This window comes from Doryrhamphus excisus, chromosome 11 (genome assembly GCF_030265055.1).
Source record: "Doryrhamphus excisus isolate RoL2022-K1 chromosome 11, RoL_Dexc_1.0, whole genome shotgun sequence".
Taxonomy (NCBI): Eukaryota; Metazoa; Chordata; class Actinopteri; order Syngnathiformes; family Syngnathidae; genus Doryrhamphus; species Doryrhamphus excisus.
The window spans coordinates 7,539,013-7,559,396 of NC_080476.1; the positions used below are offsets into that span (position 1 = coordinate 7,539,013).

Below are 20,384 nucleotides of genomic sequence, written 5' to 3' on the forward strand. Positions count from 1 at the left end.
AGTAAAGGCAATTAAGGTAGCCTTTACACGTCTCACATTTTAGCAAGTATCTACTCCAGGAACAATACGATAGAAATGAATTGCTTCATTCAAGTATGGTGGTGGTAGCGGCATGGTCTGGGGCTGCCAGTGCTAAGCAATGGCGGTTCCGCCTTTGGAAACAGGGTCACAAAGCAGTTTTTCCATGAGCCCAAACTCACATCCAAGAGGATAGTGCCTTGCTAAGCAAGCTGAAGGTGACAGAGAATGGCGAGTGGAATGAAGGCTGAGGAGCGAATGGAAGATAATTCCAATAACAACCAGCTCTGGTGAATTCCTTGCCCAAGAGAATTAAGGCAGTGCTATATAACAATGGTACTCACAGTAAATATTGACACCCAATTTCAAGATGGTCTCCACATGGAGTACTCAGTTATGTTCTCAGCTTCTCCGATAGCAGTGGCTGTGTGATGAACAATATTCAGTGGACAGTAGCTATACTACTATACAAGTTGTACACTGACTACTCCTGGTATTGTCACTTGAGAAGATATAGTAAAATGGCCGCAGAAATGTCAGGGCTCTACTCAGTTTAGTGACATACAGTACAATGTCATTCTCTGTAAATAGGAGCTAAAAATGATGAATGACCACCATGTCAACATCAGGCAAGGGTAGAAACATCCGAGCATTGATATAAATATCAATGCAGAAATGAGCTCTGTCAACATACGTAATATTAATAAAAAAAAAACAACATGTTTATATATATGGAGGATGGGAATAACATGATTACTGATCTTTAGTGCAGGCCTGAGCCGCTGACTAAAACACTGAAATAATGCTGCCACCTAGCGGCAAAGGAGTCAAAATGTATTGCATATTATTACTGTATTATTATATTATTAGTATACCTCATTCCAAGTGACACCCAACATGGAAACTGTGATTCTGGTGGATTTTATACAGTATTACTACAGTATACACACACAGTGGTGTGAAAAAGTGTGTGCCCGTTTTTGTTTTGCATGTTTCAGCAAGGTTTCAGATCATCAAATACATTGAAATATTAGTCATTGACAACACACCTGTACACAATATTCTGTATTTAAATTAAACACTTCCTCTTAAAAATCATACCTATAGTACACGGCCTGTTAAAACACAACTTAGATTAATTGAGATATATCAGTTATAAAGCAATGTTTAAAGCTTTGGAACTCCAGCAAACCATTATCCATAAATAGCAAAAACATGGAACTGGCCAAGCAAAATTGCCCCAAGAGTTCAGCAATGACTCACCCAAAAGACTCCACAACACCACCCAAAGAACTGCAGGCCTCACTTGCCCAGTTGATGTCATGACTCCGCCATAAGAAAGACATTGGGCAAAAATGACAAGACGAAAACCACTGCTGAACAAAAAGAACATTAAGGCTCGCGTCAATTTTGCCATAAAACATCTTAATGATCCCCAAGACCTTTGGGAAAATCCATTCATTTACTATATGGCTTATCCTCATTAGAGTTGCGGGGGTATGCTAGCACCTGCCCCAGTTGACTTCGGGCGAGAGGGGGGTACACCCTGGACTAGCCTTTTTTGGAAGGTGTGTGACCCATTACATCTGGCAAAAAAGTAACGCTGCATTTTAGAAAAAGAACATCATACCAACAGTAAAATATGGTGGTGGTAGTGTGATGGTCTGGGTCTGCTTCAGGACCTAGAAGACTTGATGTGATAAATTGAACCATGAATTCTGTCGTCTATCAAAAAATCCCAAAGGAGAATGTCCGGCCATCTGTTGGTGACCTCTAGCTGAAACCAACTTGGGTACTGCAGCAGGACAATGATCCAAAACACACCAGCAAGTCCACCTCTGAATGGCTGAAGAAAAACAAAATGAAGACTTTTGAGTGGCCTAGTCAAAGTCCTGACCTGAATCCTACTGAAATTCTGTGGCATGCCTTAAAAAGGCACTTCATGCTGGAAAACCCTCCAGTGTGGTTGAATTACAACAATTCTGCAAAGGTGAGCGGCACAAAATTCCTCCACAGCGCTGTAAGACTCCATGCAAGATATGACTGCAGTGTTTTTCTCCCTTAATAATAAAAAGATTGATTTTAAAAACTGCATTTTGTGTTTAGTTTTTGTGTACAGACTAATATTTACATTTGTTTGATGATCTGAAACATTCAAATGTGATAAATATGCAAAGACAATAATAAATCAGGAAGAGGCAAACACTTTTTCACACTACTGTAAGTGAAGTACGTGTGTCTGTGTTTGTTTTATGTGTATACAGAACTTTCATATTTCATATTTTCATGAATTAAGTGCCGTGATGCGTAGGTCATATGCAATTTCACGTGTTCCAAAAGTGGGCGCATGCTATCTCCTTAAATATGAATTCTCCATAATGTACGTGTTGTCTCCTCATTACAATATTTTGTTACAATTCCAGTGAGTTAAAGCAAAAACACATTTGCAGTAGCCTTTCATCCCAGAATAGCTTCACAGAGCACTTTTAAGTGAAAGATCCAAGCGTGCCAGTGTGATAAACAACTGCCTGTCAAAACATGCGTCACTGACCCCCAGGAGCAACAACCCTCTCCTTTCCTTCCCCGAAAAAAAAAAAAAATCCAAACACCCACCCCACCGTTGGTGATGCTGACCCTGTCAAGCTTGTCGCTGGGAGGGTGACTTGAGATAGACCATCTCCGTGGGGAGGAGGTTGAGGGCAAGCTTCGACACAACTGATGCTCAAAAAGCGTCAAGGCACTTTTATTCAGGCCTGCTTTGAACTACCATCAAACACATGATGATGATTATTTCTGGGTCAGTACTTGTGTCTGGTATCTATACCGCCCAACCCCTACACCTTAAATGCAGAATTCATGCATTCATCATATTAACTTTATGATATCATCCACAGCTTCACCCATTTTAAGACCAAACCTTCATTGGGTAAAGCTGCATGAAGAAGATTTCTATTATAATAGTATTATTACTATAGCACTGCAAACTACAACCACAATAATAAACATATTGTTAAATTCTATCAATGTCAATCAATCTCAAGCATGTGTTTGTCCTTTTTACCTGTAGGTCATGGCCGAACGTTCCGCCTCGCATTCGGCTAATGACAGGCCACATTCTCTGAGGTACAGCTCCAGTCGACGCCGTTCCACTAGCCTGTGCGCCGCTTCCAGGATCTGAGATGCCAGGTCCACCGATTCAGTCTTCTGATCCGGGCTGGTCTTGCTACTCCGGGCACCCCCAGCCTTAGTCACGATACTCCCGGAGGAGGACGATGCTTTGGGCTTCTTACTGATGCCATAGAGGTCTTCCACTGAGTATTTGCCTCCCTTGCCTCCTCCAGTGCCACCGCGGCTCGCAAACATCGTTATCCTGAATCAAAATGCTGGAACAAATCAGGCTTTAGCTCAATTGTATCAGCTACTTTAGACAAAAGCAGCTTGTGAACTAAAACAACAAGGCAGTGCTATTTTGATGACAATTCATGGAGATTTGAGGATGTCAGGCATCAAAACATCTGCAAAGAAGCACTTAAAGACCCTGGAAAACAAAGTAATGGCGTTGTCTTTTGTGGTGTCTAAAACTAAAATAAAACAAAGCCGGCCCTAACCTGTCAGCGCCAAATGATGACTTCTGCTGATGTGAGGTGCCTCTTTGAGTAAAAAATGGATCAGGATAAAAGCAATCCGCATCTTACTCTCTTGATCTCCCAAAGGAGGGACACTAGGGGATTTGTGCTGAAGCCCCACCAGCTTACATTTGTTCAGATTAGCGGTGAGATGAAGTAGCTCTACTCCTACATCCATCATATAATCTGGAAGAGGCGAGGCGAGTGAGGCTCAGCACTCTGACCTTTACTTTAGGAGACAATTGTGTGAGGGGTGACAGTTAATGAGCTCATAGGAAGGGGCAATGAAATCCCAAATAATAATTATACTCAGACAGGATCATATACAAAGAGTTTTGCATGTGCTTTTCTGAAACAGGAACCTTTGGTTTAGGCTCATGTATCATATAGGCTCTTATGGCAATCTGCCCGTGTATCAGGCTCTTCTTGTACTGGCTCATCTGACAGGGAACTTCTGGCAAAGGCTCTTTGGGGATAGGTTCTGCCAGGCTTGTTTGGTATAGACTTGTCTGATGCAGGAATGTGCAGCATAGGTTGGTTGTACAAAAGCTGTTTTGACATACTGTAGGTTCCTTTGACATAGGTTCTTTTTGTGTGGGGTGTTCTATAACAGGCACTTTTGAAATTGAATAGTCTGGTATATTCTTTCTTTTGTAGGTTTGTCTATAGGACTACAGTCTATAGCAGGGGTCTCAAACTCAATTTACCTGGGGGCCACCGGAGCTAGGTTCTGGGTGAAGCCGGGCCGCATCAGGTTTTCAAAAAAAACCCAAAACGCATTTATTAAAAACTGGAAAAAAAAATCAATAAAAAAATGATCTTCAATGCTTTTGCTTCTGCTATACCCTACACTTTTTAAGTACTTTGGTTCCGGTTTTCCACACTAAAATATCTGATAAAACATTCCACTGTTCTCAAATATCTTATTTTTTATTTTTCTATACACAAAATAAGATAAAAAAATAAACAAATTAAGAATAAAGACAATAAATCAATCAATCAGTAATAAATAAGTAAAATAATAATAAAACAGCAAATAAGAAAAACGTAAGAAAGCACATACAGTTGGTAGATAAATTATTTTTTTCAGATTCAAATGTACAGTATTAACAGTTATTTAAACTTTAACATGAACATTAAGGAAACGTAATAATTTTACCCAATTAGCAAGTTAGCATCGTACTCAGTTCCATCTGGGAGCAGCGTCGTAACTTTAACAACATGTTTGATGAGATGCTTTATCTTGACGTGTATTTTCCGTTTTATTCCAAATCATTTCCTGCATTTATTTGTACCCAGCGTCATAAGCCTTTAGCTTCATTGCTAATCCAAAGCAAAACAGGGCGGGGTAACAGGGTAGGGTAACAGTATGGGCGGGGCAAAATCATGTTAATTGTGTCCGGTGTGCACACAGCTTTAAGATGTCATTTCAACATTAAACTTTGGTATCAAGGTGGGGGCCTCAAACTAGCATCTTGCGGGCTGCGAGTTTGAGACCCCTGGTCTATAGCATATGTTCTTTCACATCTTCTAGGCTCTTCTGGCATAGGTTTGTCTAGTGTAGGTTCATTATCAGACACTGGAGCTTCCGTAATAAAGGCCAAAACAGCTCTTATGACACAGGTAGTTGTGGTTCATGCTTGTCTAGTAAAGGGTTGACCTACGGTGGTGAGCTTATGGGATAGGCTGACATTTTTGCCGTATGGTGCCTGGGTATTCCTTTAGAGATAAGGTGAGAAGCGCTGTAATCAAACTCAGATTGAGAGGAGCGAGATGGAGTGGCTCGGGAATCTGGTCAGGAAGCCGCCCGGATGCCTCTGTTCAGGGCACATCCGACAGTAGGAAGCCTTGGGAAACACCCAGGAGATGTTAGAGTTACTGGCCTGGGAACGCCTCAGGATCCGAGGAGTAGCCGAGGAGAGGGAAGTCTGGGCTTCCCTGTTTAGACTGCTGCCCCCGTGACCCGACCTCAGATAAGAATAATATGATGGATTATAGTATAAGCTTGTCTAGTACAGTCATCCTTTGTTTATTGTGGTTAATCGGTTCCAGACCTGACTGTGAAGTAGGATTTAACATTTAAATGGAATATTTTTGCATAGAAAACCTGTTTGTGACTGTCTAAATATGTTTTTGAGTGCGTACAGCTTGAATTATCTAATGGTATTCTGGCCCATTCTACCTCCAGTGTGATTGGGTATTAAATGAAAGCTTTTTGGGAAAAAAAACACAATAGATTGAGGTACCGATATTCCCTCACTTTAAGACTCTTGTGATTAAGGGCTATATAAATAAACTTGGTTCTTATAGCATTGGCTTGCTTTGCATTGGTTCGCCTGGCATCGGCTGGGCAAGGCTTTTGTGACTGATTGAAAAAAGAATTATGCAGGTTGACTATAGGACAGGACACACATGACATGCATGCATCTTAACACCAGACTTTGACTGCTACATATGTAGATTAATCCAGCTTGTAATCCCGAACATGCATGGCTACAAAATCAATATACACAGAAGATTGCTGCAACTAATATATACTCCTATATAGAGACATTTTACTAGGTACACTGGCACACTCTGAGGATATACAGTATAAAACAAGAGCTGCTTCAAAAAGTATAATACAAATACAATATAATAATATAATATTTAACAATATAACAATAATATAAGTACAAAAACTAGAATATCACACCTAAGGTTGACTTTGACTTAGGATTTTCATATCTGATTCGTTACATTTTGTCCAGCCAATGGGGGTATAAAATGTAAGTCATCTGATGTGAGTCATCTGATGTGAGTCATCTTTAATCTTTACAAAATACTTCCACACTTTGAATGATGTTTCAGTAGTCATTAAGTCCGTTGATGTTGATGGTTCAAAGCCAGCGCTCACCTCAGCTCCTTTGCATTGTGCCGCTGTGCGGAATCATAAACAAAGCTAATCTTTGCTTAAAAAAAAAAAAGTATGCTCAGCAGCAGCTATGGCCACAACCCATGTTGTCAGAATGGTACACTCTTGATCATTTTTATAAGACCTCTCCCTCTTTGCTCCACACTTTTGCCAACTAAATTTAGTGGATTTTTGTGTCACGCCTGCACAACGTTTTGTGGAAGTACTTTTTGTAGTTTTCTTGCACTTTTAGGTACTTCAGTACCGCCCAGGTATTAATTTAACAACATGGTTCACATTATACGTAGTTGTAGTCTGCAGTGCCTTTGTAATTGCACCCCTTCATAGAGAGAGCTGTTCCTTATATTTCAGTCACCTTATTTAGCTTCATCAAAGTTCCGAATAAACATGCAGCTTAACGCTGTCAGATTTGGGTATACTTATTTTAAAACAAGACAGATGGAGCAGTGCACTTATTTTAAGTGTTGAAAGTACTTCCTGTGTGATTTACTCAACAGCATGTCAAAGGTCAGACACAAAGGATTAAACAAAAGACAATGACCTTATGTTGGAATGAAAGAATGAATGAAAGTGAAGCAGTACAGGAAAGTTACATTCATTGACAGTGTGAGGATCCATTCATGCATCCCTGTTATCATGTGTTCACTCAGTGTCACACTCCTTCCAGATCCACATCTGCATCCGCCTCCCTTTTGAAAGCACAGATCATCTAGGATTAAGCCGCTATAAGCGCTCTTGCGATTGACGGCGGACTGGAGGTCACTCTTTATCTCCTCCGGTGGAAATTGCAACCCGGAGTGCTCCTGCATGACGGCGCCGGCGACCTCCTAAGTGGTGACATTAACATGATGCGTGGATGAAGCCAACACCGTGGTTCTCAAATAGATGTTCGGACTTGTGATTGTGTAACTGTAATGGATCGCTGGGTTGGAACAGCTCACTTTTCTTTTTAGTCATATCTTGCATAACTGGGGAAAAAAAGGAACATAGACTATATAAAGATATATAAACTTTTTTTGCTTCCACCTTGCACCCACTTGTGCAGTAGAATGTCACCTATAGAAATGCACTTTTCAAACTACTGTAATTCATCTGGGGCTGCATTGCGGTCGAGTGGTTAGCGCGCATACCTCACAGCTAGGAGACCGGAGTTCAATCCCATTATCGGCCCATATCATCTCTGTGTAGAGTTTGCATGTTCTCCCCATGCATGCGTGGGTTTTCTCCGGGTACTCTGGTTTCCGTACCCTGTGATTGGCTGGCCACCAGTCCAGGGTGTACCCTGCCTCTGGCCCCAAGACAGCTGGGATAGGCTCCAGCACCCCCAGCGACCCTCGTGAGGATAAGCGGTAGATGAATGAATGAATAGAATTAATCAGTGATTGCATTCATTAACTGACTTGTCTTTCTACATGTCTTTACTATGTATATGTGAGTGTGCCATGTTTGATCGATGATTATGTGTTTTTTTTTTCTCTTTTAAAAAGTTCCCTTTCCTTCCATGGAGTGGACCCTAAACCTGAGATTGTCAGCCATTTTTTTTGTTTACGTTCAGTTCAAAATTTCTGAATTTCCAGCATCTTGAATGCAGCACAAGTCCGGTTTTAGAGCTTTAATGTCGCCACAAATGTTAATATTAGGGTGTTTCTTTGAACACAAGGTATTTTAAACTTTGTAGGAAATATTTGTTGAAAATATGTGATGTAAGTAATGCTACGGTGCATGTATACATCTAGCAGGGTAGGTGAGGCTAAAGCTGAGAACAACCAGCCATCTCTTAACAACTAGTCTGAAGATATAGTAGTTAGCATTAGCACTTAGCTTTGGTGTTGAATGAAATCCACACACGTAGACTGGTGACAGCTTCCTCCAGGCGGGTCCAAGGAGACACAAAATCCACTCTAAAAAATACTGTGTATTATTGGAAAATATTTTCTATTTTTTATAGTAGAGTTTATTTGCCTCACTTCCTCACGTATGAGCGTTTCCATGACTGGTTTTCATTCTTCCCAACACACCTGTGTGTGTCTCCTTTGATTTCTTAGCCACTTCCTGTTTTTTTTACATACTTCCTTTTTCCCAATTGAAGCAAAATGTCTTTCACTGATCATTTTACAAATAATATGTTTGTTATATTATTGTTGTTGTACTTTGTAGTCTTCTAAAATTTCGGTGATGTTCCTATTTTTTGACTTTGTGTACCTTGACAATGCGTGACAACCTAGCTTGCTTATTTAGCTAGTATTAGCTATGAGAAAGTCAAAAATTTTGTAAACAATGCTTGATTTGATTAGGCGTTACAATTGAGCAGGCTATGGAAAGAAAAGTTGTAGAGGGAAATTGGTGCTTGTATACCTCGACACCATGACATGAGAAACATCCTTCAGGGTGTCATCTCATCATATCACCGCTAGAGGGAAGCAGTGTTGAGTCTAATTAATTAGTTGCTGTGGAAAGAACATGCATTTATGCACAATAATGAATGAATGTTATAGATATTTTTAAAGATATTGTATTTTCCCAAAGATATATATGTTCATATACATTACTCTAATAACACATAATACACTAATTTTGGATATGGTGTACTGCATGTTTCCTCTGCAGGTACACATTGTCTGCAATCCCCCGCCCCCCACACACACACACTATTTTAAGATAAAGTAGACTAAATGCACGGTTAAACTGACAGATTTCAAAAGCAGAAAAAAGTGCACTAAATTACATACTCACATTTTATAAAAATGTAAAAATATAAATAAACAAAAAAGGCTTTGGAGGGCCCCGATGACACAAAGCTTTGTATTTCAATTTAGCATGTTACAGATCATCAAACTAATTTAAATATTAGTCATTGGCAACAAAACTGAACACAACACAAAATGCAGTTTTTGAATTAATTTTATTATTAAAAAAAGATTGCTCCCCTGTTAAAACATATTGTAACCTAACTTACATTAACTGTCTGGAAAAGGTTATAATGCCATGTTTAAAACATTGGGACTCCAGCAAACCACACTGAGAGCCATTATCCACAAATGGAAAAATAAATTGGATCGGTGGGGAACCTTCCCAAGTGAAGTGACCCCAAGATCCAACATTTAACTGTGGCAAACATGCAAAAAAATTAATTTTCACACCACTGTACTGTATACATACATATATACGTATATATCCTATATATACGCATTTTCAAAACATTAAGAACATTCCTAAAAATATCAAAGTGGCTCCTGACGTGCTTTGATTTGTCAGTATTGTCATCAGTCAAAAAGTTTGGACAACCTTGATATAACGCATGGAGGCCTGCAATGATTTTTCTGACCGCTAGAAGGTGCTCGTGGCACAATGACTGCTTTACTTTGGGTCGCACTGCAGTGTGTAAAATTAACCAGCAAACCAGATTATATTCGGTGTGTGATCTGATTACGTGAAATACTGCATACTTTCTCTTTAATTTAATTATGTGTAGTACTCTGAAATGTGGTCATTGATACTGTTAACTGATTAAATGTCATCAAAGTAATTGGATCCCGGTTTATCTTGAATGTACTCTGATTGCTGTATTCAGATTACAATTTCATGTAATCTGGCGATTACGCTCACATTTCAGTCAGCGCAATCAGATCCATGTTAAATAAAAATGTGTTTAATGCCAAATGAGCCATTTTCTACCAAGTTACCAACTTCCTTGTTATCAAATTGCTGTAATTAATGAATAGTCTTAAAGCGCCACCTTATCAGATTCCTCTAACTGCCTGTAATTTGATCACTTTTTCAGATTACAGTTGACTTTGTACAAACATGCATTGCTGCCCCCTGTCCTCCTTGGTGTCATATTGCATCCAGATGTGGCTGAAATCATAACCATGTGCTTATGTCTTTAAATGGGGGTCCTGTGTGCACACACACACACACACACACACACAGTGGGTGCCCCTGCAGATTGACACAATATGAGGCAAACACACACAGTCAGTAATAGATGTGAGCGGCCATGTTTTTACAGTATAATCAAGCGTTATGATAGGCTGTCATTCATCCTAAATGAACTGACACTGCATGAGGGCACTCGGGTCCAGCAGCGTTTATTATGCAGCCTAAAGGCAGAGTTTAAGCACAAGAAACGTCTTAGTGTAGCAACTTTTGCTTGTTTGTGAGGTCATCATCTATGAAAAGAGCCAATTTGGGAACCTTTTGGGGAAGATGGGGGGGGTTGCATAATAATGAATGATGATGATTGTGCAGGGGGAGCAGCTTTTTGAGATTTATTCCTGCGGGATGGCGAGGTGAGAGGGTGACTTGGGGTGACTGAGCACGTGCAAGCCAGGCCTCCGTGAGAGGTTAAGAGTGTGACACCATCCATCTAAGTTTCGGTGAGCAGACTTTCAAAAAGGAAATCAATCACCGTGATCACAAACGTGTTTAACATGCTCCTGGACATGCTGGCACAATTTCACGCACACACACACAAAGACTCGTTGAGGAATGTGATAGTTCTCCGACAACCTTAATCCCTCTCCTTTCTCAAGCATGTGGCTCGAGTTTCGGAATATGGGATGGTTCACACTGAGAGCTATCAGGGAACCTCACACTTCTTTCATTTCCTCACAAGACGACATCTTGGCACTGCACAAAACACACACTATAAAAAGAGAGCCCCACAGGGGACCTGAAGGGGGCCCAGACGCTACTCGTGAAGGTGTTAGTGTTCACGTTCACATTCTTCACCCCTGCAACACCTCCAGTGAAAATATGATCCTCTCTTTGAACCTGGCTGAATTATGGTCATTTTGGAGGAATAACACGTGATGGAAACCTACTTAACCTTTGGAATAATCCAACAAAAATAAGGCCACAGCACTTTTGTTTCTTAGCTGCACACTATGCAAATAAAAGGCTTATGTATTTATTGCAGATTTGCTCAAATCTGTATTAGTGAGCACTATGCGGTATATATCCACATGCTGACTCATTACTGCATAAGTGTTCTTCAGATTACAGTATTTTTAATTTAATTTAATTTAATTTAATTTAATTTAATTTAATTTAATTTAATTTAATTTAATTTAATTTAATTTAATTTAATTTAATTTAATTTAATTTAATTTAATTTAATTTAATTTAATTTCAAATTTTAATTTCAAATTTTAATTTCAAATTTTAATTTCAAATTTTAATTTAATTCATTTCATTTTATTTTATTTTATTTTATTTTATTTTATTTTATTTTATTTTATTTTATTTTATTAACAGAACATTTTCATTTACTGAAATCATCTTACTTTACTTATTGTTTTTCCTATAAGAATATGCAAGTGTTCTTTGATTTAATTTAAAGGGGACATACAATGCTCTCCCCTTTTCCAACCTACAAATGTAGTTAGAATGTTGTATTATCGAGTTAAACTATGCCAAAGTTTCAAATAATGAGGTTTGCGCATTTGGGAGTGAGCCCCGAAAGATGTTTAGGATGGCTCTGAATGCTCTGTTTCAGAGGTGTTTCTTCTAACACCGGCTCCCTGTGACATCACAGTGAGTGGCACTTCTTTTTTTATGGGCGTTCCCAAATACAAACTGTAAAGAAGCGGGCTGTGGTTGTAATAAATTAAAACAGACGATTTTGGAAAGCCAGGGTAATACAGCTGGAATAGGTGCAGATTCTGGAAAATCTCGAAAGCTTTCTATCATGTGTAGTTGCTCTATAGGAGTCCACAACTCAATACAAAGGGTGGAAGAATAAGCACAACAGGTCCCCTTTAATTTAAGTTAATGCCATATATAAAATATTTTCAGGCCCCACATATTCAGACATAGGAATAAATGATCATATGTCGTCCTTGATTGGCTAGTGAAGCACCTGGCATCCAATTCAACTTAAGTTTAAACTAGCAAATATGGTTTCTTGACTAAAAGGTAGACGCTTTACTGCAAATAGGACATCTTGTGTGTTTTCATGTCGACTGTCAGCAAAACCAAAACCAGGTGTGCAAAGGAGACGCAGGCTGTGCAATTGGAGATTTTAATTTGGAAGTTAAACAATTCAATTTGGACAAACGCAGTCTGAAAGCGACAGCTCGGAAGTAATCTATGTGAAATGAAGTAGAATGCAAGTGATGATGATAATGATAATTCCGAGGAGAAGAGTGAGGGGGTGGTGAAAAGTCCAAAGTTAATTCCACAATCAACTTCCCTGCAGCCTGAGAGTGTAATGACAGTCTTAGCTAGCTCTGTTTGAGCAGGTGGGTCAGCCGTTGGCCTGGCACAGCACTTTTTTAGTCAACAGACGTGATGACAAACAGCAAGGAGCGTTGCACTGCCAAAAGATCTCATGGAATGAGAAACATGGCGGGTGCATCATGAAAGGTGAAGCATGGTCTAATTGGCTTCTTGGCTCAGAAACATTGATGCATTTGGATGAAGTCAAAGGAAATCTGATAGCTGAAGTTGGGAGAGAAATGTTTGTTTTTATTCTTCATCTCAATGTCTTCCTTTCTGCTTCAAAGGACTAAAAGACAAGCTGCATTTAAAGCCTCAATTGTAGACCTACAGTGGAACCTCAAAAGTGGAATTACAGTAGAGTCTTGGTTAGCATCACTAATCTGTTCCAGAATGCCGGTCTTTAACCAAAACGGACTCTAACCAAATCAATGTTTCCCATAAGTAATCATCTAAATCCAATGAATCCATCCCAGACACCCAAAAACGCATTTTTATAGTTTTACGTGCAGAAAATTTTAAATACATGTAAATAATGAACACAAAAAAGACAACGTTATGTTGGGGGCTCACTACAAAAACTGTAGTCTGTGTTTTTATTAGTAATTTTTATTAGGGTTTATTGTGGCTGTTGTGAGATAATTCAAACCTGCAAAAGAAAGCCTGTTGTTCTGGCGATCAAGTCTAATGACCAGTGGAGAATACCACATATTATTCACAGCGTCTTTGAATGCGTCTTCTGATGCTTCATATTTTTGTATTTTAGTTATTTTAGCCAATCCTATGTTTGACGGTGGAAGAGTGATTTGCACATAGTCAGGAGATCAGGAAGACCTGGGTTCGATTCTTCGCTTGGCATCTCTGTGTATAGTTTGCATGTTCGGCCCATACGATGGATGAATGTGAGTGTGAATGATTGATTGGCTGACGATCTGTCCACGGTGAAGGCTGGGATAGGCTCCAGCATACCGACAGGTTAAGCAGCATAGAAAATGGATAGATGGATGCTTAATTTGGGCAAAAAATATGTATAAATAAAATATATAAAAATGTAAACATATAAAAATATGTAATCTGCTTGAAATTTTCACTGATAATGGACCATATTCAACCACGTAATAACATGATTTATTCATTTCAATATTTCTGAAAAAATATTAATTACAGTGAAGCCACAACATTTTTTTTCAGGGACGATCTTATTTCTATTTCCATTATTTTCTATGTAAAAGAATGAATATGAGGTAAACATGTATTATGCATTTGTAGCAATATTGAACCTATTTTCTCTCCATCCAGCTGCCCTCCCCCATTGAGCTTTCACGTCCACACATGTGGATACCTGTTCAACACACACACACACACACATTTGAATACCTTTAGAAATGCAAACTATATGAGAAGAAAAAGGGGCCGCAAAATAAGTTTGAAGTTAACATAAATACTTTTACAAATGCATATATCCTTTCAGAGTTGCACACACACACACACACACACACACGCACACACATTATCGCTGACATTTTGAAAGACTCATTTCCATATGTCCTTGTGTAACATGCATTTGTAACAGTAGCGTGACTATTTTCTTTCCATACAGGATCACATGCTGCTTCCCGTGCCCTTCCCCAACCCCCCTTATTTGCTTTCACACACACACTCGTACCTGTCGCACTGACTGACCCACACACACACACACACACATGCACACACACTCCAATGCACAAAGGAATGTGAGTGGAATGACACAATCCGCCAAATGCAAAAAGCTGGTTGGTGTGCGTGCTAATGAATAGCCATTCAGACAGCGGGACAAAAGCTGCAGCTGGATTTGTGCTATATGCTGAGGTCAAGGGTCATTCAAAGCACTGACAGACATGGAAAAAAAAAGGGATGAATGCCAGGCTTGCTTTTTATTAAAAAAAAAAAAGTCAACGCTGTTCTTTATTTACCTCCGTTGTTTGGGCCACACAGGAGCAACAGAAGCGGAGCAATGAATCAGTAAAGGAGCTAATCAAAGAACATGAATCAGGAAGACTCGGAAAAAATCCTGGCAGGTTACAGAGTTTTCTTCATCTTCGTCTTCTTCTTCACTATGAGCCAATCTGAGCCTGAGGCGCAGGAGAAGAAAAGAACATCTCCTGATTAAAAAGGGCTGTGGACCAGGAAGGGAAGCATAGGAGAGGACAAGCTCCTCAACCCGGAAGGCAAACGCTCTCTGGAGGAACACAAGGAGGAGGTATTCCTCTCCTATGAATAAAAAGTGGGGCGCTGGGATAGATGAGAGACCCAAAAACTAAATAAAACACCCTGTTAGCTCTTTTATGATACGCACAAAAGAGACCAGGAGCTGCCGTAAAACATCTGTTAGCAATAAAAGGAAGCTTCGGCTGAAACAGATCTGGAAGTGGTGTCTTCGGTCAAAAGGTGCATCTGCTTTATTGGAGCCATTAAGACTTTAAGGCAGGAGTCGGACTGGCTCACATGGGCTTGTCAGAGCAGACTCAAGACAGCTAAACACTGTGATCTTATCTGGATGTAGACTGTGGCTCTTAAAGGGCCAACATGATTACCCATCCATTACAATGAACTTTCATTGGATCTGTTTGCCAGTCAAACTGCCGACATGGAAAAACATGTATTTAATGCAATTTCCACGTTCTTATAAGGCCATAAAAGTGTATAGTATAGAGAGGAAAAATATATATAATTTTAGTAAAGGCAGGAAACTGGAGGTAGCAGAGATGAGGATGCTGAGGTTCTCATTGGGAGTGACCAGGATGGATAGGATCAGGAAGGAGTACATCAGAGGGACATTACATGTTAGAGGCCTTGGAGATAAAGTCAGAGAGGCCAGACTGAGATGGTTGGGACATGTCCAGAGGAGAGATAGTGAATATATTGGTAGAAGGATGCTGCGTTTAGAGCTGCCAGGTAGGATGCGTAGAGGAAGACCAAAGAGGAGGTTTATGGATGTAGTGAAGGAGGACATGAGGGTAGTTGGTGTGAGAGCGACAGATGTAGAAGACAGGGTTGGATGGAGGAGATTGATTTGACGTGGCGACCCGTGAACAGAAAAGCCCAAAGAGAAAGAAGAAGTATAGAATTATACAAAAAATACTTTACTTGGTGCTCTGTGGCTCACGGCAGCCATGTGCATCCTTTGCGCATTTGCCGATAATACTCCCCCTTGTGCAAAATGGGGCTCCCAACGGATTGTGTACAGTACCTGTTCTCCATGTTTCTTAAAATAACAACCTAGGTTTTTTTTTTTGACAAAAATTTTCAGGTAAGTCAGCTCTGTAAGATCTATACGTATTTCATTTCCCGGGGCAGAAAGTACGATTCTTATGTTGTCATATGTTACACGTAGACTTTAATGTAGATGTAGTCGCATTATGCTATATTAACAGTCTTTACAGTCATACAAAGGTGACAAGAAGGTAACCTATGTATCGTTAAATAATTGATAAATCTACACTTTTCTGATTCATGATGTAGTCATAGTGTATAAAGGGGATGCTATTATGCTCATATGAGTCCCTTTATATTGAGTTGTGGACTCCTATAGAGCAGCCACACACAATAACCAGCAGAGAAAAATCTTCCAGAATCTGCACCTATTCAAGCTGTATTTCTGTAGATTTTGTGCCTCCCATGAAAACAGTTTAATGTATTCCACCCACTGGTTGGTCACTCTCCCAAGTGCTTAGGAGGACTTCCAGTGTTGTGCCGCTACCTGTCGAACCCAACTTTATAGGAGTTGATAATAAATGGCCATTTATTTTTTTTAAACGTCCTCTGAAACCGAGCATTTTGAGCCATCCCAAACTTTGTTCAGGGCTCACTCTCAAATGCACAAATCTCATTATCTGAAACTTTGGCATCATTTAATACGGGAAACATTCTAACTACATTTATAGGCCAAAAGTGCAGCAAGGCCTTTAAACATTCCTAACTGTCATACAGGTGTAAAAAGAAGAATACATTCTTTTCATGTCGTTCTTATCATTGCTGGCAAAAGGTACTGTATATTGTACTATGCAGCCTGGACACAGATGTGTTCCATTTTCACTTCTTTGGTCATCATCACATGTTATCATCACATGTTCCTCTTTGGTATGTTTTTTCTTGTGGTAGTATCACAGAAAAAACAAACCCCAAAACGTACAAAAAAAGCAAAGCACACTTGTGGAATGAATCGTTTAGATCAGGGGTGTCCAAAGTGAGGCCCAACATTTAGCTTGTTCGCTTCCCGTCTCAAGTGAACAATGGCAATTGAAAAGACAATAATTAATCAATCGAAATAATAAATCGAATAATTACAACTGTCACTTGATTGCAAAAGTTGAACCAAAATTGAAGGAGTACATCGAGGTCAAGATAACAGGAGCCAGCCATCCATCCATCTTCCATTTTGCTTGAGCCTACCCTAGCTCTCTTCAAAAATGTATGGCTGTCTCAATGACTTGTTTTTTCATAACCCTTGCAGCCAAGCGCTACTGTATTCATGTTTTTTTTAAAGCTTTGTTATTAAAAATACAATAATATAAATAAAAAGTATCAAGGTGGACCCTGCGTCCTTTGATTTTTCAGTATGTGCCCCCTGCATCAGATGAGCTGAAGTCTAAAAACACCCCACCAAAATACATCAACACAAGTCCAAGAAAAACATCATAGCCACTGAATATTTATGAGTATGTTTATTTATGAATATTGCATACAAATTAGTCTACACACAGGACGGTAATCAAACATATCTTTTTGTCATGATTTCAAAGTGGACTGACTATACTGAGATCTTCAATATGAAGATCAACATTTTCCAGTCAGCCTTCATAGGAACGTCTTGCATCACATCCCAGTGCTTTGGATGAAGGCTTGTCATGGTTTACAGAGATGAAGGTTAGAAAAGACGACGCACTAAGCGCCCGTTTCATTTACACTGATTGGAGTCTTAAGTCCACTCTGTATTGATTATAAAAAAAATGGTCACACACTTCCTGCGCCCTCATTTCAGCGGCTTCTGGTTAATCAGCGCGAGGGTTAATTGCACCTCAATCTTCTTAAAGCCACGGAAAATGATCCCAGATGATAGGAAAGCCATATTTAAGCTCCTGTGAGCTTGAATCTGCCCCCACAGGTACAGCGTATGGAGGTGGGTGGGGGGGGGGCTGTCTGCTTTAACTCACTTATCTTGAGTGGTGCAAATTAAAATCCAAAATGCCAGCTAAAAAAAAAAGGGGTTCGGTGTCTTATGGGCCATTTAGAAAGAAGCAGTGTGCGTTTCTTTTGTATCCAATGTGGCTCTTTGGCAGGATGCTCTTGCACTGCAGGGCTGCCAGCCTCCTGGGGGACATTATGCTAACTAATTGTCATAAATGCCAGAAATATTGGACTTACCCTTTAAGAAAGATGCCACATCTTTCAGTAAAAATGTGAATTTTTTCCTTTAACAAGCGCTTGTAGTCAGTAAGACAAGTGAAAGGGGGGGGGGGGGGGGGTGTTAATCAAACAGCCGCTCTGTGCTCTTGTTAGCATTCCATTCTAAAACCAGGGGCTCCAGCACACTGGGTGCATTGTTAGCAATGCTTTAGGAGGACGTTTTGTATAGCGTGACGCAAAAAACAAACATTTCACATTGTTTACATAAGGAAAAATAATACAGTAAAAATACAGTCAAAGCAATCTTTTGCAGTACATTTAAATGAGGTCACCTGACCTATTATTCTTCATTGGGATAGGCATCCACCAAAGAATGGCACTAGAAAATGATCAACATCAGCACTGACAGCTTTAAGGCCAGCTGGAGGGTCTTCTCTAGTCCTGTTTGGTCCATGTTGTTTCCATCATAAAAGAAATACAGAAATATCCCAATCACACACAAAGATACCACACATGGAGTGAGAAGAGATGAGCGTTCCCTCTGTAACAGCCGGTGACGTGCGGTGAGGTTCATGGCTGGTGAGGCACTGACTCTCCTTGAGAGTTTTTATGTTAATACTTTTTTTATCCACCCATTTTCTATACTGCTTATCCTTATGAGAGTTGCGGGCATGCTGGAGCTTACCCTAGCTGTCTTCGGGCGAGAGGCGGGGTTCACCCTGGACTGGTCGCCAGCCAATCACAGGGCACATATAGACAAACAGCCATTCACACTCACATTCATACCTATGGACAATTTGGAGTCACCAATTAACCTAGCATGTTTTTGGAATGTGGGAGGAAACCGGAGTACCCGGAGAAAACCCACACATGCACGGGGAAAACATGCAAACTCCACACAGAGATGCCCGAGGGGGAAATATAATACTGAAAAAAACATGTGTGGTCTTCCCCTCTATTTGAATAGGTTTGCTTGTCTACATGGCAACCACGTTTGTAGATTTTGGAAAAGTCCACCCGGAATGCCGTTTCCGTGTGGAGGAAAGGCTGAAAGGATTAAAAAAAACACAACAAGTCCATTCCAGACTCCATCATGCAGACCTCAGGTGATCACAACAGAGTACGCTAACAAGATAGCGGAAGTGAAAAACTTGTATTGGGAATTGGGACACCCCGACTTTTAAAAGTCTGATCACATCAGATAGATCATAAAAATATATTTAGTGCATTTGACTTGTAGCTAAATGTAGCTCTAGCTGGCGCTGCTGGTGGTGGGTTTCAATAAAGTTTACAAAAAACATGCCCCCACCCATTCATAGTGAGAAGTCCTGCAGCACCGATATGTTTCTCTGTATTTGTCCGGTTTGTGCCCTGTCTTCCATAAGGAAATGTGCAAATTTGGCAATTTCTGCTTCCGATTTTTCATTTTATTTTATTTTATCATAATTCGTTGTTTTTTTTTTACTTTTGAGGCGCGGCCTCACCTGCCTCAGCCAACCCGCACGTCACTGTTAACGACACAAGTGCTGATATGTGTCCCTATCTCCATGTATCCTTCACGCTGGAGGATAAGAGGAGTTTTATGATTCCAAGCGAGGACAGCAAAGCCTGCTCTACACGCCGCACCTGAGTAAAGAGGAGGTCATGATGAAATCAAATGAATACAAAAAAAAAAATCCCGCACAGTTCAAGTGTCCTTCATATGAAAGCTGTGATCCAGATGGAAGCAGACGTGTCAAAGTGGTTCTTGTGTGTATTAACACAAGAGTGTGACGCCCTGTCATTGGCCTTTAGCTTCTTTGACAAGCAGCTGCTTTTCATCAGTCTGCTTTATTTGTCTCTCTTTGCTTGACACTTCAAATGGGGCATTCAATATCAAAAAAGCACAGCCCACGATGACAGAGTTTCTTGGCAACTCTGACGGATTCGTGGATTTCCAGGTGATAATAACAACCTTTTACTATGTCTCTCTTTTGAGTTCATAGTGGGTCATGGGAGTGCTCCGGGCTCACATTTTGACGTCCAGATGACGGGGAGGAGGAAGGTGGGAGGGTGTGACACGTGAGCTAGAAGGTCACAGGTGTGGTGCTTTTGTTCTGGAAGCTCATGGTCTGGATACTGGACAGAATCTTCCTCTGATGGCCGGCCAAGGTCACGCCCATGTGCAGCAAGTCTCTGGCGAAAACAAACACAAAATTTGAATTTCCGTATTCTACTCAATG

The 20,384-nt window shown here is 40.2% G+C and overlaps 2 protein-coding genes and 1 long non-coding RNA gene across 5 annotated transcripts in view; all 3 read right to left on the bottom strand.

Annotated features, from left to right (window-relative positions):
* Positions 1 to 3,792, bottom strand: part of LOC131138415 (voltage-gated potassium channel subunit beta-3-like) — a 29,176-nt gene extending 25,384 nt beyond the window's left edge. The window contains exon 1 of the mRNA XM_058087307.1: positions 3,080 to 3,792. Coding sequence (XP_057943290.1) covers positions 3,080 to 3,381 — 302 coding nt within the window. The 5' untranslated portion in view covers positions 3,382 to 3,792. The remainder of the gene's footprint in view (positions 1 to 3,079) is intronic.
* A 701-nt stretch (positions 3,793 to 4,493) lies between these two features.
* LOC131138454 (uncharacterized) lies at positions 4,494 to 8,601 on the bottom strand. Its single transcript, XR_009132089.1, has 3 exons — positions 8,526 to 8,601; positions 7,689 to 8,459; positions 4,494 to 7,526 (listed from the first exon to the last, which is right to left on the bottom strand). It is a non-coding gene; the product is annotated as an uncharacterized LOC131138454 (long non-coding RNA).
* Positions 8,602 to 17,465: 8,864 nt separating this feature from the next.
* The window catches only part of ephb4a (eph receptor B4a), a 43,149-nt gene continuing 40,230 nt past the window's right edge, over positions 17,466 to 20,384 (bottom strand). For all 3 annotated transcript variants that reach the window (XM_058086889.1, XM_058086890.1, XM_058086888.1), the window contains one exon: positions 17,466 to 20,337. In XM_058086889.1, the coding sequence (XP_057942872.1) occupies positions 20,229 to 20,337 (109 nt within the window). In that variant the 3' untranslated portion in view covers positions 17,466 to 20,228. The remainder of the gene's footprint in view (positions 20,338 to 20,384) is intronic.